This window comes from Gymnodraco acuticeps, unplaced genomic scaffold (assembly GCF_902827175.1).
Source record: "Gymnodraco acuticeps unplaced genomic scaffold, fGymAcu1.1, whole genome shotgun sequence".
Classification (NCBI taxonomy): domain Eukaryota; kingdom Metazoa; phylum Chordata; class Actinopteri; order Perciformes; family Bathydraconidae; genus Gymnodraco; species Gymnodraco acuticeps.
Genome location: NW_022991375.1, coordinates 695,427 through 723,340, shown reverse-complemented (window position 1 = coordinate 723,340; position 27,914 = coordinate 695,427). Strand labels below are relative to the sequence as shown.

At 41.1% G+C, this 27,914-nt stretch overlaps 1 protein-coding gene across 1 annotated transcript; it reads left to right on the top strand.

Annotated features, from left to right (window-relative positions):
- Nucleotides 1–500: 500 nt before the first annotated feature.
- tent4a (terminal nucleotidyltransferase 4A) lies at nucleotides 501–18,814 on the top strand. Its single transcript, XM_034241116.1, is given in 14 exon segments — nucleotides 501–1,395; nucleotides 5,066–5,189; nucleotides 6,658–6,704; nucleotides 6,798–6,918; nucleotides 8,185–8,292; nucleotides 11,548–11,676; nucleotides 11,906–12,119; nucleotides 12,923–13,049; nucleotides 13,145–13,214; nucleotides 13,216–13,249; nucleotides 13,486–13,646; nucleotides 14,128–14,277; nucleotides 14,946–15,107; nucleotides 15,926–18,814. Coding segments are annotated over 14 exon segments (2,280 nt in total). The 5' UTR covers nucleotides 501–727; the 3' UTR covers nucleotides 16,091–18,814.
- Nucleotides 18,815–27,914: the final 9,100 nt, after the last annotated feature.

The following is a 27,914-nucleotide window of genomic DNA, read 5'->3' as shown; positions in this document are numbered from 1 at the left end:
GCCCACATACAAATTACATGGAATTGTAAGTCGCTTTGGATAAAAGTGTCAGCTACAGTAAATGCAATGTAATGTCATTGGTAATTATATTGGCAGTATATCATCAAATATATATATTTAATGTATTTTCAAGTTCATGTTCAAAAAGTGTTTTGTTTTCCATAACAGTAGATTATTGATGTATAGATGTTATAATTTATAAATTGTAATACTATATGTCATTATGGTCATGCCAATAAAGCTATTTCAATTGAATTAAAAAAGACAGTATAAGTGTTCTTCTGCAAAGCCATTGGACCACAGGGGTGATACACATTTACGATTTACCTTGGATTTAATTACTTGTTTTTCAATTAAATATTTATCGAATTAAAATTCAAATATGTACGATGTGCAATTCATCACCCGGCCGGAGAGAGATGAAGGAGTGGGCGTGTGTGGGGGGCGCAGTCATCGTTTAAGAAACCTACCGTACAGCGCATGCGCATGGATTTGAAGAGAATACGCCATATTGAATTCCCGTAGGAAACGGCTTGCATTTTTTCCCCTGGCAGCTAGCGGTGTGTAAATGGGACAGTTTATCATTCCGGTTTAATGCTTAAATTCTCTTTTCGTTATCTGGCACAGAGCAGCGACATTTGCAAGGGACACCAGGGGAGCATATTTTAAAACGGGGCTTGTGTGTGGTAGTAACGGGGGGGGGGGTTACCAGAGAAAAAGAAGTTGAATGGATCCGAGGGTAGCTTGGATTCAGCCGGAACAGAAAGGACCTGCGAACGCCTTATGGATGCACGTCTGGGAGACCTCTCAGGGAACACGGACCCTCTCATCCGCCCAGCACCAGAATTACAACCAATGTGTGAAATACGCTGCGTTGGGGGTTTTAAAAAATGTGGCTTCTAGCAAGAGTAGCAGTAGCCATCAGAGCATCACTAGCACTGCGATTTCCTCCCTGGATTTAAGGCTGTCCAACGACAACTCCACCGCTGAACCAGAGGGGAAAACCTTGCTCCAGAAAAGGGGAATCTCGTCCACCACGTCGTTGCAGGAGTTCCGCACCCCTTCCAGCTGTGAGAGGACTATGGGTGGAAATGTAACTGGCAATATTAATAATACAAATAAAAACGTTGGGGGTGCCAATCTCCTCCTCCACGGCATGGATAATAATGTCTATCAGCACCCGGCTTTCCAGCAGCTTTGCATGAAGCGCCATCAGGTTCACCCCTCCGTACCTGAAAACCCCACACACAATCACCATCCAAGCCGGAGGAAAAGTGACAACAAAGCGAGCACTTATGGGATGAATTACTTGCTTTCAAACTGCACTAATGGCAATTATACGTGCACTTCTTGGACGCCATGGAAGACGAGGAAGTACAGCCCTGGGGTCCTGGGGTAAGTGATCACTGCTCGGGGGTTTAAAGGGGTTAAATGTACAGCATCAAGATCAAAAAGGTTTCCAGAAAATGTATATATGTGTTTAAACAATTCCAATTTGGGATCGATCAAGTATTATCTTATTTGTTATTTATTATTCCCACAGTGGGGATATTTAAAAAGTGACATAGCAGGTTAAAAAGACAAGCAATGATATTTTAAAAAAAAGCACACATTAGAATTTAATTAAATGAAGACAAATAAGTACACAACCATGGCTAAAATAAACTATTGTATCAGCAGTTTGAAATAGCTTATTGACATAAATAACATATTAGATTACATATTTGTCTTTTGGTTTAATTTGTTAAAAGTTGCTTGACAATTCTAAATACATATTTGTATAATATTATGGCTCATAAAACGCAATAAAGATATGTATTTGCTAACGCAGTTAATGCTTTGTACGACATTGCAGTTTAAACTGGAGTTGGGCTGTTAGCTTTATATAGCTTTATAGCTGACAAGCTACCGTTAGAAACGCCGACAAAAACCGGAAGTGCTCGGATGTTCTACTTGAAGTTTGAATTTAGCCGTTAAGAAATCACAAAATAACAACAAACTACTGAGAAGTGTGATTAAAAAGCAAGCGTTTTTGAGGAGTTTATAATAGTGTCTTTCAATACAACAACACTTTTTATTTAAGTGTTTTATCTAAAGGGTGATTTATTTAGAAGATTTTAACCGGATATGTTGCTCTTCAGTCGGTTTGTTAGCATGATGTGGCTAAGGTTAGCTAACGGTTATCTCTTTTGTCTCAACGTATGGTCTCAACATTATTTTAAAATTCGAAAGCTTATGCACAACAGTGTAGTCACGGCAATGAACATCTTAAGTCACAGGCTCCTCCAGCAATGCCACATAAAATAAATATAAGCCACACAACTAATTTAAAATAACTTGTAAAATAGTGCTTGAAGAGTATAAATAGAATAGTGCTAGATATGTTGCAAGACCAATGTGCAAACTAATGCATGGGAAGAGAATGATAAACATGTTAAATAAAATACCAACATCGAAATGTTGCAATTAATGTAGTAAGTAACCAGGGAAATGCAGGAGTCTACATACATACATGTTAATAGAATAACATAAACAGAATGTCAAATTAAATACTGTACAATGGAATACATTCTGCATTACATTTAGGGAAAAAGCCAATGTAAACTGGTGTTATTTTTAAAATACTACAACAAGCCTGGGTGTTAGCTAAAGGGGTTGGATAACCATCAAGTGACATGTAATGCAAGTAACATGACACATAATGGGTGAAGTACAAAGTAACATAAAATGAAATACTCAAGTACACTATTTGAGTAAATGTACTTAGTTACTTAAACGGTTAGAAATGTAAGCACAAATGTAACTAACTTTCCAGAAAGAACCGTTTAAACTTGTGTTGTTATAACATACTTCAACTAGCCTTGGTGTTAGCTAAAGGGGTTGGATAACCCTCAACTTGTGTAATGTGGGGTGAGGTAAAATGAGCAGTTCATTCATCCCAGGCAGTCTCCTATGTGCCTGTACTGTTTCTAATGTATTGCTTTATTTAGTCAAATAAATACATTAGCTTGCTTTGGGAGTATAGAAAACAACTTTCTTTAAAGGATGATCTAGTTTATTGTATATTCCAGCCTTTTCCACTCCATTTTGTCATACTTTAGTGAAGTATTATAGTACGTTTTTCAGTAAGTTAAGTTATTTAGATCTTAAACATAAAAGTTGCAGTCATATTTAACTCACTTATTCCAGGTTATTTTACATGTAGCTTTCACTTAACAACACTTAAATAACACATACTGCAGATGGAAATAAACTATGAGCTCAAATCTGGCATACATCATCTCTTTTCTGAGATTAATGTATTTGTATGCATGGTCCTTGTTCAAATACATACATAAATTAATGATCAGACAGAATAGGACCTAAAGTAAATATACTTTCGCTAAAGGAAGGGGAAATGAATGCAATGCAATACAAATGTATTGGTACATAGGTTAAGTACATTAACTCCTGGATTGTATATCTAAAGCTGTATTTAACTTTTTCCATTGTGGTATTTATAATGGATCAGTAGTATTGTTAATGTAGTAAGAGTTTTATAATTAAATTAAAGGATTGTCTTAGTTTAATGTTATAAGGGTAATTATTTTGCTCTTGTAAAAACCTTCTCCCAAAACGGATGACCAAGGAACTTCCACATGTGTTGCATGACCTTGTGATATTTGTAATGGCTGGTTGCACCCATCTGGGAATTTTCTGTACAAGGAATCGGTGTCTGTCATGAAAGCACGTTCCCTGCTTGATGCTTAGTATCCTAATAACCCTAAATCCTAAAGACACTGAACAACATTAAAGTTATTAATGATATTGTCCTGCTATTAGAGGATAACATATGTCCGACTCCTTTTCTTTGGTTGTTTGTATTTGTGCAAGTATTTTTCTGATGCAACTTTTGGCTTGTGCACTTAAAGTAGTTTCCCTCAGGGGTACACTTTGAAGTCCTACATAGAGGGATTTCCTCTTAAAATTGCACATTTAAATGAAAGTGTAGTTATGTTGTATGATATTGCAATGATCCGGGATTAGGTTAATAGAAAAACAGTTTTATGTAATTCATTCTTTATCACTGGACCCTAAAGTTAAGGAGAGGAGATGACACACTAGTTTGTAAGGGCTAGCTATAGCAGCAGTTTATTTTGACTGTGGGGGGCCCAACAACCAGCAAGCCCTCTGTCATCACTGGACTATTGGCATGGATACGCCCTGGCCTGCTGGCAGAGAGTTTCCCCAAAGAGTGGGCACATGGGCGGACTGCATTTCCTTCAGGCGCTGGTAATTGATTGTGACAGTCTCCCTGTTCTGTCTCCCTGTTCTGTATTTCACACTGACATCATGGCATGCTTTCCTAGAAAAAAATGAATGGCCCCGGGGTTGAACAGAGTTCCACTGTTCGGAGGCATTTGACTGGTTGGAAATCTTTACATTATATGCACCCCCCACAAAACAATATCAGCAACCACGGTAAGGCTTGGGACCTCCGGCATGCTAAGGCTGACATGGCCCTCATTGTTTTACCAAACCCTCTTCCATGTCCTCTGAAAACCTTAAAGGTGTTATACCTCTTTCTTGATGACACTGATGGTGAGATAAGATTGTTTGTTTCTCTCAGTCTTTACCATGACCATTTATGTTCTGCCTTATTTGTGGGTTAGTGCCTGGTTACAGTTTCTGTACTTGATGGGACACGTTTCTACATTGAAAAGATAGGCTTTGTCTCAAAATATATGCCACCTTTAGAAATACAGCTCATGGTTTCACACAGTTGTGATTCTGAAATAACATTCAGGGCAAAAATCTGTTGCTTTGCTTCCCTGTCGCTGGCATCATGCGGGTTAACCAGCACAGTGATAACAAGGGAACTTATCTTGGGCCACCTGGAAAGAGTTTTATTTTTCTTTAGAATGTTAGCCAGATATGGTGTAATAATAAAGTAAATGTGTAGCTGTTCAAGCATTTGCAATATGAAATAGTCCTGAGCAAGACTCCTTCGCATACTAGTGTATGTAGCATAGCGTAGCATTACTGTTGGGAATAACTGTTATCTTTTATCCTCCTTTCTTTCCAGACTCCACGAGGAGGTGATTGACTTCTACAACTTCATGTCTCCTCGCCCAGAGGAAGCAGCTATGAGGAAGGAGGTGGTGAACCGGATAGAGATGGTCATCAAGGAGCTGTGGCCCACTGCAAATGTAAGACACACACACACACACACACACTCGGACGGTTTATCAGGATCAATTCCCCCCCTTTCAAATGTGTTATATCTTAGAGAGCAGTCTCTTAAATCATGCAGCCCACTCTAAGGGGAGAATTATTGGCACACACACTCTAACTGTGATCTCAGATTGCTTCTAACTCTTTGTTGAGTGTGTGTTTTAACACTCTTTTAAAGTTGAGTGTCTGTTCAAGATAACACCAACGTATTCCTTGTTTCTATTCGGTTTTCAATTCTTTCAGTGCTTGCAGAAATGAATTTTAGTTAGAATTGTCGTGAGACACTTTACTCTCCTATTCCTGCTTTGTATTCTATTCAACTTAAAGGGGCAGTTGGACACTTGGGGAGATGTGCTTATTTTGCTTTGTTTCTCAGAGTGATAGGGGTAGTTTTGGAAGCAATATGTGGAGGTGATCATTGAAATACAGTATTTTTCTAATGACAATGGAGCAGGCGTAAAATCTGAATGACTTGTCAAATCCCATGTTCTCTGAGCAAGGCAGCCCAAAAAACTGACTAGGTTATCTTATTTCACAATTTATGGGCTGTCTGTCATTCCAGATACCCAAATGTATATGCAAAAGAAAGGAAAAAGTCTGTTTTTCATGATAATATATGATAATATACACTGTAATATAGTATAATATATATATATAATAAGTGATATTGCAAAGTTAACTAGTTAATGCAGAGATATTTATGCTAACTGCAATTTTCAACTGCAAAATAACAAGGACAGAGTAACAAATAATACAAGTAATTTCATCAAATGTAATTATAAGTCAGTTTGTCTCACGTTGCATGTTCAGACTCAGAGTTGGTGATGGAGGGTCCTGCAGTAGTTTGTGTAGTGCAGAGACGTAGTGTTAACGTAATGCCCCCTTCATTACCTCATCATGTGAAACATGCGCAGTGCTGATTGGTTGGCTGCCAGTCGTCCCCTCTTCCTCTGTGAGCCTGACTGTCAGGTAAATGGATCAAGACCCTGATTTGTACCAGCCTCCCTTTTCATCTCAGCCTATTAATCCTGGCCTGACTTTGTGCCATTGCCTTGTCGTATTTACCAGATGGAAAGGGAAAGAACTCTGCTTCCTTTTTGGAGAGCTTTCGCAGGCAGCCTCCACGCACTGCATTTTTTCCCTAGCTGTTGTTTACTTAATTTGGTAGTTTTCTTCACTTGTTAGCGTTTACCGTCTCTAAAGTGGAATGTGGAAATACCTAGTTCCTGATAGTTTGAGATGGATTAAATCATCTCGACAAATGAGCTATTGCACGATACAGTATCTGTACTTTCAAAATGAAGCCAAACTCATTATATTTAGAATGTGATAAGAAGGGCTATGAAATGCCAGTGCGTTTTTATTTGTATTTCTCTCTTTTCTTCAACTACTCCTCAGTTTGGTAATTGTTTTGTAATATTTCTTCAACATTGTTTTTTCCAGGTCCAAATATTTGGCAGCTTCAGCACAGGGCTGTACCTTCCAACCAGGTAAGACCCTCATGATATGTTATTTAAAAAACATAGAATGTTTTATACCTGATGTGTTCAGTAATTTAACATTCGGACTGGTTTTGCCCTCAGTGACATTGACCTGGTGGTGTTTGGGAAGTGGGATCGACCCCCGCTGCAAGACCTGGAACAAGCCCTTCGCAAACATAATGTGGCAGAACCTTTCTCCATTAAAGTGCTGGACAAAGCTACGGTGAGTAACCAGAGCACTTTACTGTCTTCATATTGAGTCCCTAAATAAAACCGCACTTGTTTGCCACATCAGATATCCATCAAACACTAGCGTATTTGATAAAATATCCCATTTTCAGTGATGCAGTGATTCATTGATCTGGCACATATCTTGGTTTTATTCTTCCAAGTGAATAATAGAATGTTACAGTCACACTAAATGCGGGACCAGTTGTAACAAACCCAGCCAAAGCTTAATTTGGCAGAAGTTATTACATCCCTAGAAAAGTTCCTCTGGACTTCAAACGGTCCGTTGGGTATCTAAAGCTTTGGCTCAATTACTATTTTATGTCTATGGAAAAATTGACATTAATTAGAGTCTTCCTTCTGTTTGCGTGATAAGTGGCACTCGGCCAGTGGAGTGGTCATTTCCCCTGCTCAAATGTAAATACACAGTTCACAGGGTTTGTACAACATTATAGATGTTAACCGTCATGGTTTTAACATACAGAAAATGCTTGGATTTGATTATATTCCTTGACAAATGCTAGATTTCTAACATAGTATGGTGTTCCATCTACACAATCACTCATGTAAACCTAAAATATTTCAAATGAAACGGCCCTGTTCGTCATTTGTTTGTTGTGTCCCGGTGTCTCCATATCTGACTACAGCTAGCTAAGCATTAAATAATCATGATCAAAACTTTCAATAATAAATACATTTGGGTCAACAGCTGATGAATACACAAAGTGACATGAGAAGACACAAGTTCTGTTAAAAAGCTTTCAAAGCCACACTCAAGATGTGATGATAATGGCTTTAAGACTTTGACACCTTTTTAAGGTCAACATAGCTTGAAAAGTTAGATTTTAAAAACTGTACACCATAATATTACAATAGCGCCGGATATTAGTTCAACACACAATGCTCCACTGTTAACTGCCTGTTATTTGAAGGTTTTTTTTTTCTATTTAAAGTTAAACCCAAGTATTTCTGCTAAAAATGCACATAATATGTCCCGTATATTGTGGACACTCACTCAACCCCCCAATGTATGGTAGCTCTGTTACATGCACCATCATCATGTGGTGTGTGCACACAAACAAGCTAACCACAGCTTGCTTCAGTGCTGTCTGTACTGACATGATAATAAGTAGCTAATGGATGAATTTTACCTTTTTGGATTAGTATTTGCGTCCTCAAGGCTGTCTGTTGGAACATGTTTCCTTTTTTGCCTCATCACACAGAGACTGTTGCTAATGCATGTCACCCTTTCTGCCTTCAGGTGCCAATCATCAAGCTGACAGACCAGGAGACGGAGGTGAAGGTGGACATCAGCTTCAATGTGGAGACTGGTGTCAAGGCGGCGAGCTTCATTAAAGGTTATGTTAAGGTGAGAAATACATTTATCGCCTGTCAGGATGTGCAGCTCACAGGTGCATATGTTATCGTAGTGATATTTAATTTAATAATCAAGAATCAGAAACGGGTTTATCGCCAGGTAGGTTCACACGTACGAGGAATTTGACTTGATGTCATGGTGCATATATAAAAATAAAAAAGGTACACAGTTAGCAAACTATATTAAATAAATTATATTAATCAAATCAGACCAGAAGGCATCAAATGACGCACAGAAATCCATTGCATTTTTAAACCAGATAGGGAATTGAAGTCTTCATTGACTACAGGAAATCCACAATACAAGCAACAAATAGATATGTAAGAAGAGAACAGAAAAAGGTCATGTAGACATATTTAAATAAAGACCACCTGACGAGTCACATAATTACTATTTTTACAGCGGCGTCTAAATACAGAACTGTAGAAGTTCCCTGTGTATCAGAGAGCACTTTAAAGCATTACACTTCAATCTCGCGTTGGCACATCTCATTTCCAAAGTGAAGCTGGAGCGGACCCCAGCAACCGTGCTCAGAATAATCTCCACTTAACTCAGTACTGTTTTGCTGCTGAAAAACCTCGCTGCCAAATCAACTCGGTGGAGGTGAATTCCTCCCCATGGCTCTGACTAAATTCCTGCTGAAGGTGGATCTCTGCTCACTTCAGTCACGGTTATAGTAGCTAATGCACGAGAGGAATTCCAGGAGCTGACGTTTCAGCCAGCTGTCAGCGTTTGGCTCTTCTCCCCCTTTGTTGTTGTTGTTTCTTTATGTATTATGCTCCTCTGGGAGTGCATGTCTGAGCTGGAAAGCCTCCTGTTGACATCCACTCTCAGCTTCAACCCACTGAAAGTTGATGTTGCTAATGCATGGGTGTGACTGACTTGTCATTGAGAGGTCAGCTCAGAGCTAATCCTCACATGTCAGATTCCCACGCAGCCAGTTGGAGTCCATCTCCCAGCATCACTTCTCTAAAAGCATATTTGAAAAGTCAACCAAGCCCCGCTGCTCCACTGGCACAGATACACACACACACACACACAAAACAGACACACACACACATACTGCCAGAAGGTCATGCTCACTTTTCAATTGGAAAAGGAGAATTTTTGTATTTCCCATTCCCAGGCCCTCAAGGGGGTTCAGCACGTTATTAAGTCAGAGGCTCTAGGAAGCCCCATTTAACACATTACTTTAGTACGTTTGATCCTGTTGGAGGCTAGAAAGAGTAATTAATTGATGGTGGAGTGGAGCAATTTACACATCACAACCAAATTGGTTAGTCAGCTGTACTTTAAAAACAAGAGTGAGATCATTGTGGTTTCAGCAGAAACTGTGGTTTCAGCAGGGGTTTTCACTGGTTTGGCAGGATTAAAGCTTACTAAAAGAAAATCAAATAGGGATGACACATTACATTATACGTATTATTATTATTAGTCACAGTTATTGCAAAAACATGACTATTGTATGTATAGAGCTACCTTAGGCAACACAGCATTTCCACTCTTCAGGCTGCAGGTAGTGCTGGTATATCAATTAGTACCGTCCAGTATTGGAACTTAGTACTCAGAACCTTAACTTGAGTACAAGTAAAAATACTCAACTACAAGTAAAAGTACAAATCTATAAGCATCAAAATATACTAGAACTACAAAGTAAAAGTACTCATTCTGCAAATGCTAAATATTCCCACCCCTGGTGCTAAGTAAAGCATATTGTAATTATTTTTACAATAATGTGAATTACTTGCTGTTCAATTTGAATATAGTCTTGTCCAGGGGCAGATCTACGGGGGGGCAAGGGGGGGGCAGCCCTAAAACTGTAGAAACAAGTATGCACTATGTCCACAAGCAACGAAACAAGCATTACATTAATTCAAAGTGAATCATTTAAAATATCATCTTAGGCCCGTTAAAAACGGAGCTACGGCCCTGCATTAAACTGACCGCAGCTCACACAGATGCAGAGATACCGAGCTGTCCCAGCACCTACCTGAAGGCGGATCAGCTTCCCCTCGAGCATTTCCCCTTCCACTAGTTTTTTTTATATACTAAAGACGAGAGCTTGAAACAAAATATTAATAAAACGCTGCTTTTTGAATCGATAGCGTTTAACAGACGGTTGCTGTTTGGGGCGTTACGATACAAAATACCACACAGACCGAGATCGATCACTTTTATTTGCTAAACTATGCGGTACTATTAAATCCACGTAAATTACACATCACAGCCATGAGGCCAGATAAATTAAACCAGGATACATCCTTTACCGTCAAACTGGGTCTAAACACGGCTGCCTGTGTGCGTTTGATAAATACTTTCTGATTTTATATTGATTATAGGCTATGCTACTTATTAGCTACATGGCCCTAACGTGTAAAGTTATACAAGCATTTGTACCAGTGCTTTTCCCAAGAAGACTCTTGCAGGCCAGAGTAGCTGGAGTGAGTCAACAACAACAAAAAGACATATCTGAGAAGTGATCAGGACGAACAGAAAGAGGAAAAGGAAAAGAGAGTTCACTGAAGAGGCCAGGAGGGTCAGAGCAGGAGGATGCCAGGAGGAGATGAAGAGACCAGGAGGGTCAGAGCAGGAGGAAGCCAGGAGGAGATGAAGACATTAGTGAAGAAGAAGAAATGTATGTGAGGAATAAAGAGGAAGTGTCAGAAAGAGGGACAGAGGCAGTGATCAGGAGGCAGATGAGACTCCAGCTGAACCACATGGTATGTTTGTATTCTCCTTGCATAAATATTCCATCACAGCAGCACAATCTAGCAGCACTTAGTATTGACACATATTTATTGAAATGTGTCACCTTTAGCTCTCTTAAGAGATGGGTGATGTCATTTGTGTACTTAATTATAACCAAGTACTTTGACTGTACTTACAGTAAACAGAATTCTAGGGTATCATGAGTATTGTCTGCTGTTTTACACTATTGTCTGAACACCTTGTTTCTCTTGTGCATTAAGAACACGTGTGTTAGGGCATGATTTAACCACGTACTGTCCGCCACCCTGGCATGACCTCTTGCCCCCCCTCTGCCACCCCATGTAAAATGTTCTAGAACCGCCACTGGTCTTGTCCTATCTCAAGCTCATTTAATTCTTCACAACTCACTAGACACCCCCACTCTTCCTTATTGACTATAAATGGAACCGGGGTCAAACAGACATCCTCTCTTTCGTTACCTAATCCAGAGGTTGACAGATAAAGCGTTCTCATACCTAAATCTTCTTCCTCCCTCAGATGTATCCGGTGCTGCCTTACCTGATCTTTGTCCTGAAGCAGTTTCTGCTGCAGAGGGATCTTAACGAAGTCTTCACCGGGGGAATCAGCTCCTACAGCCTCATCCTCATGGTCATCAGCTTTCTACAGGTACAGGACGATGCAGACACCTCCCTGAAAAATACATGTGATGTAAAAGAAGTAGCCCAGTGCAGGATGTGCTAGCTAATGAAAGTAGCATTCATAGGAGAATTTGTAGTAGCACTTAGCTTCAGACATATCCAGTGTTGACAGATATCAATAGTAATCATTACTAATGCATAGTAATTTTTTTTTTTTAATCCATACTAATCAGTTCTCCCATTGCTCTTTCTTTCAGCTCCATCCACGTATCGACGCCAGGAACCCCAACGAGAATTTGGGCGTGTTGCTGATTGAGTTCTTTGAGTTGTACGGCCGCCATTTCAACTACTTGAAAACAGGGATTCGTATCAAAAATAGGGGCGGGTACTTGGCCAAAGAGGAGATCATGAAGTCCATGACAAATGGATACAGACCATCCATGCTCTGCATAGAGGACCCGCTGCTCCCAGGTGTGTGTGTGTCGATTACTGGTAACAAATGGTACTGACATATCTATCTTTCACCTGAAATACAAAAGTTACCAAGGGTATTGATTACCTTTTATTAATAGCTGCATTGTAACAAAACTGATTAAAATCACTTTACTCGTGAAAAAGGACAAAGAAGAAGAATAAGCTAAATGTTTATCCTTATTGCAACCAAAGTGTTAAAACTGTGTCACTCAGTGCCATGTCATTTTTTAAATTTGATTTAAAGAGGAGGCATGATCAACAGATAGACTTTATAGACCTACTAGAGATTCAGTGTACTTGTAGAAATGTGCCCTTTTCACCAGCCACCTCCGAATGTACTGAGGAATACTTGACCTATATGAGCACACATGTTCATATCATTTTATACAATGTATCAGGATTTGAAAATTCCTCATTTTGGGGACATCTGGTGGTAGTTTAAAAAAATAAAGATAGCACACAGAGTAATAAAAGAAACACATAGACAGCACCTGGATGTTAGAGATTTGTACATAAACAACCCTATGCCATTACATCATTTGAAAGATGCTAACCTTTTTAACAAATCTGCATAATGGCTTTAATGTCAATGGTTCACACAGTTTGGCAAATGTTTGAAGTTGATCCCTGAGTTCAATACAGCACTACATAAACCAAACTAATGATTTTGAGTGAGTCTAACAGCAAGCGTGGAGTTAAGAATAACTAAATTAAAGCTTGAGTGGCACACAGCTTACTTAGCCATCTTTCCCCATAAATATTAACTATTGTGTTGTTGTCTATGTCTTTGCTCCATGCAGGTAATGATGTGGGGAGGGGCTCCTATGGTGCCATGCACGTCAAGCAGGTGTTCGACTACGCCTACATCGTCCTGAGTCACGCCGTGTCCCCGCTCGCTCGCTCGTACCCCAACACAGACTCTGAAAGGTTTCTACTCAATCCATTCAACAGTTTAAAAAAAAGATACCCTGGATAAAAGTTGTGCTCTTTTTTTAAAACCCATCTGTTTCTCCGTCCTGCAGCACCATGGGGAGGATCATCAGGTTGACCCAGGAAGTGATCGACTACAGGGAATGGATCATTAAGAAGTGGGGGGGGCAGGGATCTGGTGCGAACAGACAACAGAGGTACGATCCCTCAGACTTTAATATGACATTTTATAACGATGAGGGAAGAGTGCTGTACGTCATTAAGACTGTAGGGGGAGTACAGAGTAAATAATGTTATGCCTATAAATGTTTTTTTGTTAAAATCTAATCTTTTTATTGAGTTTTAAGAAGAAATGTATTTTAAAAAAGTTCATACATTTGACCCAAAAACGTTTTATGTATAATTCGTTAAATGTCTTATTTGTTGTTTGCAGTTTCCCCTCCCAAGGAGCCAGAGCTCAGTGGGGGGGTCGGGCTGGAGGAGCAGCAGAGGGACTCGGGGTCTCCCCACAGCGCAGACTCCCCCATGTCCATCTCCAGCCCCCAGCAGCACTCCTCGGCCTCCTCCGTCTCCTCACTATCGGGATCAGACAACGTAAGAAAGCACAAACACACAAACTGTAGAAGCACTCAAATGATAGTCACTGTCATGTTTTGGGAGTATTTCCATCTTTGCATTGACTTTCTGTGCTCCTTCTGAAAAATGTGCTACACACTTGGTCTTAACACACCTTACGATACAATATTTGTCATTTAAAATAAATCCCGTATATATATAATGATGTCTACAGACAACACTGGTGGTGGTATGAAACATCAAAGACTAACCGTTGCCTAACCAGTTTTACCTCTATGATATACACAACTACAATTTGATGTGATGAACTTGACATCCATCATAATGTATAAACACTGCCACCCACCTGATGAAGCTACATGCAGCTTAACATTTTTCATACTCTCCAACCTATCAATCAGAAGCACGTCCCGTTGGATCTAATTACACTGTGGTATTTAAACGGAGACGTGCAGAAGTGACATACTCATTATCTCTTCTTTTTGGTGTCGTTTGAAAGGACTCGGACTCAGCGCTGCCGTGTCCCGTCCCTCCGCCCACCATGCCACCTTTCCCCTCTTTCCCGCCTATGGGGCTAGCTCTGCCCCCGTGCCTCAACATGAAGCACGGCATGGGGGGGCACCACCTCCTCCTGCATCCAGGCTCACAGGTAGGCATGCTGGGTATGCTACAGCCACCAGGGGTGACACACCAAAAGCAGTGAATCCATTTTGGTTACTTCAGTGAGATGAACCCAAAATGAACATATGTTGCTGTGATTTAATAGCAATGAATGTGTCCAAAATATCTTCTCAATGATATAGATTAGAATATAAAAAGTATTGTTTTGTCAAGTCTATCCAAAGTGGGAAAGCAAAACGTTTTGAAATAATTTGTTTCTGAATGGAGATAAGAGTTATCATGCTAGGCTAAGCTCCCATCGTAGCTTCTCCATCAACCCTAAATATGTAGTCATAGCTAAAGCCAGAAATGAGATTGAATCAAGAATAGCTAGCCATGCTAAGCTAAGGTCCCTTAATGCTTGAAGGTCTTTGAATTTGAACGGGAATTAAAGTTTCTGAACAAAAACATGATTAGACTTATATCAGTAAAAGTTATTGATATCTGCACATTTTATATAAGAATGGGAATATTTTGTTTTTAACCTTAAGGATGTTATTACCTTGATTAGTGCCTCAATTTTGCCTGGTTAGGTCTTTGAATTTGAAGGAATTGTGCATTGAAAGTACTTTAATTTGATGTTTAACATGGTCTAGAAACCCTGCTAGATGTTGTTGCTCCCCCCCGTAACGAATCATTTCCCCCTCCGTCCCCCAGGCTCGCGTCCAGCTGCCCGGTGGTCTAGCAATGCACTCCATACCTGGCAGACAGGTGTGTATAGACACCGGACTCCCCCCCTTCTTCCACATGCACCCCCACGCCCACGCTCATGCCCCCGCCCCCTCCTGCCCCCTGCCTCTGTCCAGCCACACACACAAGGTAGGAGCCGGATGCCACACACACACTCAAACGCACCATCAAGGCAAACTTTGTCTCACACACACAAACGCACCATCAAGGCAAACTTTGTCTCACACACACACACACACACACACACACACACTCAAATGCACCATCAAGGCAAACTTTGTCTCACACACACACACACACACACACACACACACACACTCAAACGCACCATCAAGGCAAACTTTGTCTCACACACACACACAAACGCACCATCAAGGCAAACTTTGTCTCACACACACACACACACACACACACACACACACCTACACCTACACACACACTCAAACGCACCATCAAGGCAAACTTTGTCTCTCACACACACACACACACACACACACCTACACACACACTCAAACGCACCATCAAGGCAAACTTTGTCTCACACACACACACACACACACACACCTACACCTACACACACACTCAAACGCACCATCAAGGCAAACTTTGTCTCTCACACACACACACACACACACACACACACACACCTACACACACACTCAAATGCACCATCAAGGCAAACTTTGTCTCATACACACACACACTCAAAAATAGGGACATGATTGATTAGAGCTTCATTTGGTTTAGTCCTTACAGCTTGCTGGCTTATTAAAGTATGACTAATATTAAATAATAACGTTTTATTCAAGAAAAACATACTAGGTCTAGAAGTGAATATTTTTTTTTAAATGTAATTTCTTGGCCTGTGCAACATCAGTAAATATGTTAGATGTATTTATTAATTGTCTCTCTTCTCTAATCTCCCCCCCACTTTCCCCTTTCCTCAGAATGGCATCAAGTTCAACGTGAAGGGCTTCCACAACCCTCCGCTGGTCAGCAACCCCGTGCTGGTGAACCGCGGACACACACACACTCACTCTCACACACAGTATCACCGCAACACGTGGCGGCGCAGGAAGAGGGAGAGCCTCCCGGTTAGCCTCAGCAGATAGAAACCACTCCTCCCCCCCCCCCCACCCCCCCCCCCCCCTTCTGCTCCCTTTTCTCTGGATGCAAACCCCCCCGTCGGTCTCTGAGGAGGACGGACCGAGGACCAGCAGTTTCACACCCCGGGCTGCTGCCACACAGAACGACAGCCCTCAGCATCTTCTTCCTAAAATCTCTACCTTTCCATTTCTGCATGACTTCTTATAGGTTTTCAGTATTATGGTCCTTTCAGTATTTCTTCCTCATCTTGGTTTCAGGTCTCTCACTGTTATTGTTTTGTTAATTCTTGACTGACTTGGTGGTGACGCCGTTGCCAAGTTCACCTGACCTCATCTGCAGCCAAGCTGCCTCTGGTTCTTTTTTTATATTTTTTTTTACAGTTTATACTCTTAAGAACAAACGTTTCATTTGTGCAATAATGTTATTTTTCTTCCGGGAACTAAAGTAAATGCTTATTTAATTTTGTGTGTTTATATGTAAAGGCATTTTTATACAGTTGTATTATTTTTGTAGAGTTTTAAATTTTTGTTTACGAATCCTTTCCTGGGGCAGCCTTTCTGGAGTGTGTGTACCATAGTTGTTTATGTGAGTGTGTGCGCTGTGTTTGATCAGGTTGAGATGGACCCCCGTTCAGACCCCCTCCTCCTTCTCTTCTCTCTGTTTAAAGGGATAGGGAGCTTTTTCCTTTATATTCCTTCCGCTTTCCTTCGTCCGTCTTGTGGGAAAGGGGCGAGGTTAACAAGGAATTCCTCCTGGAAGTTTTGTTCCTCAGCCCAGTTGGTCTAAGGCATCCTGGAGGGAAGTAGGGTGATGGGAAATTGCAACATGGGAAATCCTGAAAAACAAGAGGAGAGGGTGTAATTCTGATTTGGTCTATAAGAGCAGATTTAGCAGTGCCACCTTGAGATTGTGTGTTTTTTGTATCTCTCCGTAAGTGTGGATCGGTTGGCCATTTCTCTCAGAGGGGATTTTTAAGGGAACGTTTCCATACATTGGAGAATTTCGGCCTGTTAAACTTATGTCCTCTTTTTTTGCTGGTCTCTTTTTATGACATGTTGTAAGAGGGTTGCGACCAAGAAAGCAACAGCGTATCTGATTTAAGATTAGCGAAAGAGGGTCACAGAGAAATCCTTGTAGTCTCTCTGGTCGAGGGACCTATTTGTTGGAAAACTGATCCCAGCGCTGAGGCCAGCCCTTGTCCGCAGCTGTAAAAGAGTGCAGACCAACACTAAGATGCTCACGATAAGATTTCCCCTCTATGCTCCCAGACAAAGGAGATGGAGGAGAGGAGGAGGGGGGTCATCCTGAACCTATGACCCCAGTGAAAGGGAATTATATTTTTATTCCGTTCAGGAATCTTGTGTATATTTTGATTGCCAGGTACTTCCGCTAATTGTTTGCAATGCCTTTCTTTGTGTTTACTTGGAGTGTGTGTTCGTCGTTTCCTGTGAGACACACACTGTCGAAGGCTGTGACTCGCCCCGAACACGACACACACGCTGGTGTTATTACTATGCAAGTGGATTATTCAGATTATTGTGTCAACTCTTGTCTCTCCCTTTGGGTCTTTTTTTCCTCCACATGACAAACACTGCTTGTTGGACTGATGTTACTGACTGTCAAGACTCGTAAGCCATCTCATGTGAAACCCCCCCCCCCGCCCCATCGTTGTGTTTGTATGAAGGCCCCAAAACGTTTCAAAGTCTAGTTTTCTACATCAGTGAAATGTAAGGAATGGAGGATGTTAATGTCTGGGTCTGTGTAGTGCGTGACAAAGTGAAATGTGTGTGAGAAAGTATCGAGACTCATGACTTGACACCAAGTTTTTTTTATTTTTAATAAATTAGACGGTTCATGAGCAGGTGCACCCAGAGAGCGACTGGCCCTCTGCAGGTGCACTTCAGAAAGTGTCCAAAAACTATTCTACAGTGCTGTTAAAATATTTACGTTTACCTTTTCTCTTTTAAAACCATGGCAACTCTGTCCGTCAGTCAAAACTGCTCCTGGCATCATTTCTCAAATGAAGGCTTTCTGATTTGACCGCAGATGATGAGCTAATCATCACCTCTACCTTAAGAAACCCCATTTTCATTCAATTATTTGACAAAAAAACAGCTTCCATCGTCGCTTTGGTGCATGAAACTCTCAGTTACATGAAATCCTAGCCCTTAAATAAATTGGATAAGAACCAGGATGTAGTTTCAAACTGCAGCCATGTTAGCTTTTAGAGATTAGAATAAGCATTGATTAAGAGGCTGGCAATAAAATTGGTAAAAGACGGTTGTTGACAGATTAGCATCTCCACAGCAAAGACTTGACATGCAGTATCCGAAGAAGTCTGTACGGATTAAAATCTCAGCGGTTTAGCTTGTGCTCTGATTCTCCAGATAAGTGTTAACGCCGGGTAATGGAAGCATCAGAGAGACAGCCGGGGCCGTTGAGATTTTAGCGTGCACACGTACACGTAGATGCAGTGATATACAACCCCTCGTTGCAACACAATGAGGGATTTTAAACTGGCGGCTGCTGTTTAGAGAGAGCGGCAGCCCCTCTTTGTCCTGGCTGATTCCTGTGAGCAGTGGCCCTCTGAATGCACACTAAGCTACCGGTGGACAGAGGGACCCACTGCCCAGCTCGTGGTTGGGTTTTTTTTTGGTTGGTATTTTGACATTTGTATGTAAATATATTTTTTTCTATTTTATTTTTTAATAAACATTTTAAAACTGCCAGTCAGTGGGTGTTTTTTTTAATTGACAGTGAAAAATAAGGGTGCTCAGAGCTACATTAAAGGTCCCATGTCATGGTTATTTCTACTGATCATAATTCCATTGTTGAGGTCTACTCAAATAGATTTATATTGTGCAATTTTCCAAACTCACATTGGTTTTCTCTTTTTGTTGGATAATCTATGGTAGGGCTAACCCCTATGGTGGGGCTCAAGTCAGTATTTGCAATTGCTAAGGGGGCTGCCCCCATCAGCGAGGCTCCACCAGCCACCCCCCCCCCCCCCTGTGTGTGTGTGTCTCCACGGACCAATGGGTCCATTTGGGTTTGGTCATGTCACTATATCCAGGAAGAAAAAAAATGGAAAAAGAAAAATGTCCAACGAGGCGTTCTGGGGCAGCAGACAGGTATTTTCTGTGTTCGAGTTTTACTCGCTACAGGGTGTACTTTGAGGGTTTGTGACTCTGCAGACCGTTTACATGCAGAAAAAACTTCATAACACACAAGGGACGGGTAATAACCGGAAAAGCATGACATGGGACCTTTAATACATTTCGTGTAACTCTAAACTCATAAATGACCCATTGTTATTCTACATAGTTTTCATAATGTATGCAAACTGTTTATATACCCTTTCAGATGAAGTCGTTTTACTGGCCAACGGGTGAATGTAAGTCTAATAATCCCTTATCCTATGTGTCGGTCTCCACAAGTCCTAAAAGTAATATTCAGCTTTTAAAGGAAAAGTTTTTTTAGTAGTATGCGGTACTTATCCATAGTCTGTATATCACATTCTGTACGCTGTTATCTATGCTCGCCTTAAATACACCAGACTCCATTGAGAAAAACACCAATTGTACTTTGCAGAACACACACGTTTTTTGTCTGCTGTTGTCGTTTGTTTGTAATATTGTGGGACTTTGCTGAATTCGAACCATTTACAACAGTGGATCCCAACATGAGGGTCTCTACCCCCACTAGGGGTCGCAAGAGCTTTTTGACTAAAAGTGTTTTAGGTAGAAAAGTTATTAGATCAATAGAAGAAGTGCCAGGGAGAACAAAAACACAGCATTTTTCAAAAGAAAGAAAACATATCTAAGACTAGTTTGAAATTCAACAACAAAAAAGCGAAATACAAAGAGATTATTAAAAGTTCCCCCTGCAATATTCACAGCAAATATTCTGCTCAAAATTCTTCTAAATTGCTCGTTTTTACGAGTGTTGCTTTCACTTTTTAGGTTTTCACACAGACTTGTTTGTCACTGTCATTGAATATATTACCAGGAAATATCCATTAAATGTCACTAAAACAGGGGTCATCAGTTAACTCGTTGATACAAAAGAGGTAGTTAGAAGGAAACACATGTGAACCATTGCTTTAAAACACAAAATATGACACAGACGCATGTAACTATTGAAGGCAGCCTTAAACCACCATCTCCTGTGTTCTACACGGTAAAATTACTGTTTTGTCGATGGAGTCTGGTTGCTTTGAAGCCTATATTCAGTGTTTCAGTTCCTCGTTGGAGAAGGCTGGCGATAGCACATTAAAGCAGTTGAAACCATTCCAAATATAGTGCAGAATTACACTGGTACTGAGGATTTTAAGTTAGATGACATTTTGGTGCAACCCATGTAAACAACACAACATGGCGTGGATTTCCTTTATGTGCGCCTATCTGTTTCTTCAAACTGGTGGCATGCCAATACACCAACACCTCATACAACCCCACAACAAAACAATCCAAACTATTCCTTTAAAAGCTGCTAATTCTCAGAAGACTCTAGTATCTGTCTCTAATTACCCTCACACGGTTCATGGATCTTCTAAATCCTATACTGAGTGTCTGAGGCTCTTATTTCTTCATTAACATGGGCTTCTTCTCCTCAACACTGGGTGGTGCACATGTACTTCTGTTGGTGCTGGATTAGGAGGAACATAAAATGACTGAGTTGCTTAACCGTCTGTCCTCTGTACGTTTAAACCCCTAAACCAAATATAGAGGTGTTAAGCTTTACAGTGGATATACAGTGGCTGTCAGGTGTGTGTATGTTTGGTTCAGGATTACATGTACTGTCTGCCACCTGTCTCCAGCTCTGAAGCACCTGACGCACTCCACTGGTGTGACCTCCTGAACAGTAATAGAGGTGAACTTCAGAGGATTAGACCTAACGCCTCGGGTGAAGCTAAAAAGGGGCCCAAAAAGTGAGTAATTTTCCATTTGAAACCAGCTACCTGCTCAAAGGTGAGACATTTGGATTAGTGTTCTGGGTGCTCTCAGGGTGACACGTATTAAAGTTCAAACCAGAGACAAGTCAGAGCCTGTCTTTGTATTTGCAGGCAAACTGAACCTGTTTCCTCAGCTTGGATAAGGGCTGTGTTTCATAAAGAATCAGAAATAGAAATAGTAATTTAAAGAAATCATATGTCAAATATATATATTTTAGAAATGCACTTAACTACTGTATATTGACAATTATCAGCAATCGCAAAATTAAACAAGTTAACACTTCTCAATGTCAATGAATTAGTCTCTTGTGAATCAGTGATTTTCTTCATCCATACTCTGGTTTGATTGTTGTTTGAAGAAGAAGAGCAGAGTACAGACAGATGAGGCTCCTGTCTGACCATCTGCTCATAATGGACTTAGTACCCTAATGATTCCCATATTTACAGTTTGCATATGAGCTGTGAGAGCTGTTATAATCCATATTTCTATAGTAACGAAGGATTAAATAACATTGTGTCATGTTTGAACAAGCCGGGGAGATATCACACAGTTCTGCAGCTCAACCCCACCTTTACTGTTTTCATTCACTCTCTCGTTCTGTTTGCAGCTTTTACAAAATTATTGCTAAAATACCTGCCCCGCACCAAACAGTAGACACACTAAATCAAATCAAATCAGGTTTTATTTATATAGCACATTTAAAAGCGATTTTTGGTCTAGCCAAAGTGCTGTACATGTAATAAAAACACATTACTACAATCACAATAAAAGACAATCATTTACAAAAGAAATGTAAAAAACAATAACACAGGCAATAGTCAGGTGTCATGCTCCGCTCTGACTAGAAGGCCAGGGAGAAGAAGTGTGCTTTTAGTGTGGATTTAAAAAAAACCCTAGTGTCTGGGCCGACCTCACATGAAGGGGCAGACTGTTCCAGAGCCTGGGGCCAGCTGCTGCGAAGGATTGGTGTCCTCGGGTTTTGAGCCTGGTCTTGGGCACTACCAGCGCTACCAGGGGTGTAGCGATGGAGGAGTTCGGCTACATAGGCCGGAGCCAGCCCATTTAGGGCTTTGAAAACAAATTAAAGGATTTTAAAATCAATTCAGAACCGAATTGGAAGCCAGTGCAGTGAGGCCAGAATTGGGGTGATGTGGTCACGCTTTTTGTAGCCAGTCAGAAGACGTGCAGCTGCGTTTTGGACTAGCTGCAGGCGTTTAATTGAGGCCTGGTCCATACCCACAGAGCGTTGCAATAGTCCAGTCTCGAGGTAACAAAGGCATTAATAACCCTTTCTAGGTCTTTAAAAGATAAAAACGACTTGGTCTTGGCCAATAGTCTTATTTGAAAAAAGCAGGATTTGACTACGGTGCTGACCTGTTTGTCGAATTTAAAAGTGCTATCGAAGGTCACTCCAAGGCACTAAGAAACTGATTGGGTCACATAATTAAGAATTTAGCATCAAAAAGACAGATTTTTCTTTAAAACTGAACAAAAAGTTAATCTTATACAGGCCCTCTTCTGCTTTTGTTTAGTTTTCTCCTGTAGTGTGTTATATAGCTTTATGTGCATGTTAATGGTCTGCAAAGGCTAAAATCCCAAATGACCCTCCAGTGGGAGTTTCTCTCCTACACACCCGCCTCCATTGGACTACTTTGTTTACTTTTGTAACATAATGACATCACTATGTAACACTTCAACACATTGTACGTGATAGGCTAAGGGATGGGACATCTCTAAGTGATTGACAGAGCCAGCTAACCAATCAGAGCAGACTGGGCTCTGGTTTCAGACAGTGGGTGAAAAGAGGTGCTGCAGCACAGGCAGTATGAGAACAATAAAGAGCTTTTGAACATTAAAGCATGGAGACATGTCACATAAGAGGCACAACACACAAATATGAACCTGAAAATTAGCATAATAGGGCCCCTTTAAAACTGAATAAATGTCAGTGATATGTTTCCAAGTTGTTTCTGCTGGCCAAGAATATCTGCATATTAACAATCGAATGAATCTTCCTTCCTAGGTTGTTTCATTTTATAATTTGTACACGGCTGACAGTTATAAAAAAGGGATTAGAGGAGATAAATCCCTCTTTACTTTACTGAATTATCATACACACTTCACATTAATCCTGCTGGTAATTTATTGATGCTGTGGAGCTCCGGGGAGTCTTAACTCGACAATCATCCATTTCTCAAGATTTTGAGCCAAACAGAATTTTGAGCCAGCCTTGTTAGGATACCCTGAACAATAGCAATCAAAGGCAATTAAAAGCCTCATTAGTTTGGCATTTTGTGAATACAAATTGTCAATACTTTGTGTTTCTTCCAAATAAGGCGTTTTTGTCAATTGATCAAATGCAAAACAGGCTTTGAGTATAGAGCACGGTGCGGTAGGAAATCACTAGGTTTGATTGAGAAAATCATTGCTCTTCGTACTTAATGGATCCCACAGTGTTCGTCCTAATGAGGAATCAGGAGTTCTCAGTGTGGGAGGTATCTCTCGGTGTCTCTCTCTGCTTCCCACCTTCCTATCTTGATTGCTACGTATCTAGGTCATCTCAGTGTGTTTTAATCACCTTTGGGGTTGGAATAGACTCAGTAAGGCGATGAATTTCCTGTTTTCTCTCGTCAATGTGGGGAATCAGCGAAATGTTTAGCACACCGTCAGTCCCCTTGTGATTGTCGTTTGCAGCTGCATTGGAGTTCAAATCCATTTTGAGCAATAATTCAATATTGCCAACACAAATCATCTCTAGCCATCAAAATCTCCAACAGTGTACATTATGGATGCCGAAGAGCGGGTTCTGAATCGACCTGAAAATGCATGCTTCTCCCTCTTGATTTCACATAAGCAAACGGGGAAATGTGACTTCAGTCTATATACTGATTTCTGACAGTTTTAGTGGGTGTGAGACTATGTTGTTTTGCTGTTAATGGTACACTTAAAACGGCGACAGAAGAAACCGAGCTTCAATCCAATTGTCATTTCCTCTGTTCCTCCTGAGCTCATACTGCTCGGTCTTTTTAAAAAAGTGACACGTTGAACATTTCTCTCAGCAGGCCTGCCAGCATGGTGCATCCTAATTACTCATTTGATTACCAAAGACACGCTCAAATATGCTTAAACAGACAGAGGAAATTCAACACACTGAAACTGAACAGGAACAGACACATGTGCAATTTAGCAGATCTGAAAGAGGGCCTTTATCTCCACTGCAAAGCCTTTGTGAGGGTCAGACGCAGCTGTCACTTTACACCTCAGGCTAGCATCAGCTTCCATCAGGAATAGACCATGACCAATTCAGCATATGGATACAAAATGTGTCCCAACAGTCAGACTTTCATTCAAGTTGAATTGAAACATTTGGGGGTTAGTGTGCCCACAAAACAAAAAGTATCCATCGTATTATTAAAGCTGCACTGATTATTGTTTTGGATTGGATCATGTGATATAATTATTTGTGTATCGCTGTATAAGATAAGATAAGAGATAAGAGATAAGATGGTACTTTAGTGATCCCAATTTGGGAAATTGTTTTTGTTGCAGCAGCATAAAAGACAAGGCATTTTACAATAAAACAAGAATGAAAATAAAATAGAAAATATACATGTAGATATTATATATACAAATATATATATACATACATGACATATGGAATATAAAATATAAAATATTGAACAGATTATATTTATGTAAAATGTAAGATTATATTATGTAAAATGTTCAACGTGGTTTTATTAGATTAAGATGGACTTTTATTAATCCCTCGTGGGGAAATTGTTTCTCTGCATTTGACCCATCCTAGTGTTAGGAGCAGTGTGCTGCCATTTTGAACGGCGCCCGGGGAGCAGTGTGGGGAACGGTGCCTTGCTCAGGTACACCTCGGTAGCACTTGGTCTTGCCGGGACTTGAACTGGTGACCTTCCAGTTGCCAAGCCAAGTCCCTATCAACTTCGCCACCACCGCCCCTAATAGTGACAAACCCATAGATTTTCAGCCAAAAACCTTAAGAGTATACCCTTTGTAGCTTCGTTTAGGTAATTGTTTGGATTTTCTGGCCCACAAACTTACCTCATTTCGAGCAGCAGGCAAGTGTTTTTTGGGGGTTTGCCTTTCCTGTACTGTGTTATATAGGTTTTTGTGCATGTAAATGGTCTGCACAGGCTATCATCCCTGTGTTCCCTTTAGAGGGAGTTTCTCTCCCTCACACTTCCCCCCCTGCATGAAACGTCTCCATTGGACTCCTTTGTTTACCTCAGGAACAGTTACATTTAACACTCACAATTTAATTGGCTAGCATTTGAACACATTTTACATGACAGGTCTAAGCGTTGACAAGTCACAAGAGAGCCGTTCAGCTAACTAATCAGAGCAGACTGGGCTCTGGTTTCAGACAGAGGGTGAAAAGAGGTGCTGCAGCTCAGGAAGTATGAGAAAAATAAAGAGCTTTTTGAACATTAAAGCATGATAACATCTCACAGTAGGGACACATCATGGTGGGAAATCCACAGAAACAGTGTTAACATTAAAACTAGTGACAGACATCAGTCTCACTATGGTTATGCATGCTCATCCTATAGTTGCAGTATTTCCCACGGCAAATGAAGGCAGCATAGGGTCCTCTCCATCTGCTTGTGCCCCTGTCTGTAAGTGGGAAGGTGTTGATGCAGAGTTAGTGTGTTAAGGCGACTCTCCCTCGATGCGCTCTCATTCTGTCAATGCCTTTGGCGCTGTGTGTGTGTGTGTGTGTGTGTGTGTGTGTGTGTGTGTGTGGTGTGTGTGTGTGTGTGTGTGTGTGTGTGTGTGTGTGTGTGTGTGTGTGTGTGTGTGTGTGTGTGTGTGTGTGTGTGTGTGTGTGTGTGTGTGTGGTGTGTGTGTGTGTGTGTGTGTGTGTGTGTGTGTGTGTGTGTGTGTAGAGTGGGAAGCAGGTGGTTAGCATAACTGCACCTGTTATTAATGGGATGGAGAATACGAGTTAATATAAATAGACCGTCCCTTTAATAGCAGAATAAAGCCACACATATGAATGTGATGTATTCTGACAGCGTGTCTAAAACAGGCGTTATAGTAAATTATCTGTGTGTGTGTGTGTGTGTGTGTGTGTGTGTGGTGTGTGTGTGTGTGTGTGTGTGTGTGTGTGTGTGTGTGTGTGGTGTGTGTGTGTGTGTGTGTGTGTGTGTTTGTTTGTTAGTTAGGGTAGCAAAGAATGGGAATCCCCGAATTTGAGTAACATTGCCCAAGGGCTCCTGAAAAAACCCCAGCATTTATGACACTGTGCAAAGGACAAGTTAAATAAAGGAAAGCAGTTTATGCTGCATGCACAATGACCAACACACACACACTCCTAAACTGTTATGGGTGTGTGTTTGCATGCAACAAGCTCAGTTCAGTTAATTAATGTTGTCGTTGCTTTGTCAGGGCAGACCTAATTAGATCACAATGCACAAGGCAACGTAGCAGGAAGGATTATGAGATATTGCAATATGGGACACACACACACACAGACAGACAGACAGACAGGCAGACAGACAGACAGGCAGGCAGGCAGACAGACAGGCAGGCAGACAGACAGACAGACAGACAGGCAGACAGACAGGCAGGCAGACAGACAGGCAGGCAGACAGACAGGCAGACAGACAGGCAGGCAGACAGACAGGCAGGCAGGCAGACAGACAGACAGACAGACAGGCAGACAGACAGGCAGGCAGACAGACAGGCAGGCAGACAGACAGGCAGACAGACAGGCAGGCAGACAGACAGACAGGCAGACAGGCAGGCAGGCAGGCAGGCAGGCAGACAGACAGACAGACAGACAGACAGACAGACAGGCAGACAGACAGACAGACAGACAGACAGGCAGACAGACAGACAGGCAGGCAGGCAGGCAGGCAGACAGACAGGCAGGCAGGCAGACAGACAGGCAGACAGACAGGCAGGCAGACAGACAGGCAGACAGACAGACAGACAGACAGAAAGACACACACACACACACACACAAAAAGACACCAAACACTGCAGATTAAGACCTCATCACATGTTGTCTGTTACCACCAGAAGGGGGATTTGATGGCAATGAAACAGATTCTCACCAATTTCCTCGGGGTTAAAAAGACGCCGACTCTCAAGAGGCAGAATGAGCAACAGTGATTGTCTGTAAATACATCACACTTCATGTCATACAGCTATCATCTTGTCAGAGGGAATCTGGGTTACTGCAATGCGTGACTCTTGGCGTCAGTCATCCCCTCCTATCTCTCTGCCGTCTTTCTAAAATAAATATTTGGGCTCCTGCTCTTCCACACGGCCTCATCTCTTACAGCAGCATCCTGATAACATTGAGTCGTTCTCTGAGGTCACTGACACTGAGGATGTGATGCTCTTGACCCATTTCTGCAGCAAACTGGCCCTGAAATGTCCAGACAATTCTCTGACTGTAGTTAGTGGTGGTGTTGAATCAGAGTTCATGATACCTAGTTGTTTTCTTTATGCTATTTGATTACATTGAATAATGCATTGTAGAAAATACTTTGATCCTGGCGCGTGTCAATCCATCACATGGGATTTTTCATTTATTTCTAATAATGTCCTGACTACATCATGTGTGCAACTGTTTTGAAACAAGGCAACACAAGCACTGTTAAAGACTGCTAAAAGTGCATTTGTGTTGCAAAGCTAGCGGCAGGGCTTTTGGTTGTTCAGTTCTTTGGTCCAAATGTTGGATAGGTTGCCATGTTTTCTTCTAGTTCTAGTTTATAGAGGTTGGTATTTTGAGTTTTGTGGAAGAAATCTCAACAAAAAGATGGTCTCTCTCAAAATTAAGTAGATGTCTATGTTACGCTAACTTTGATGGTTCTTTAACTTTTCAAATACA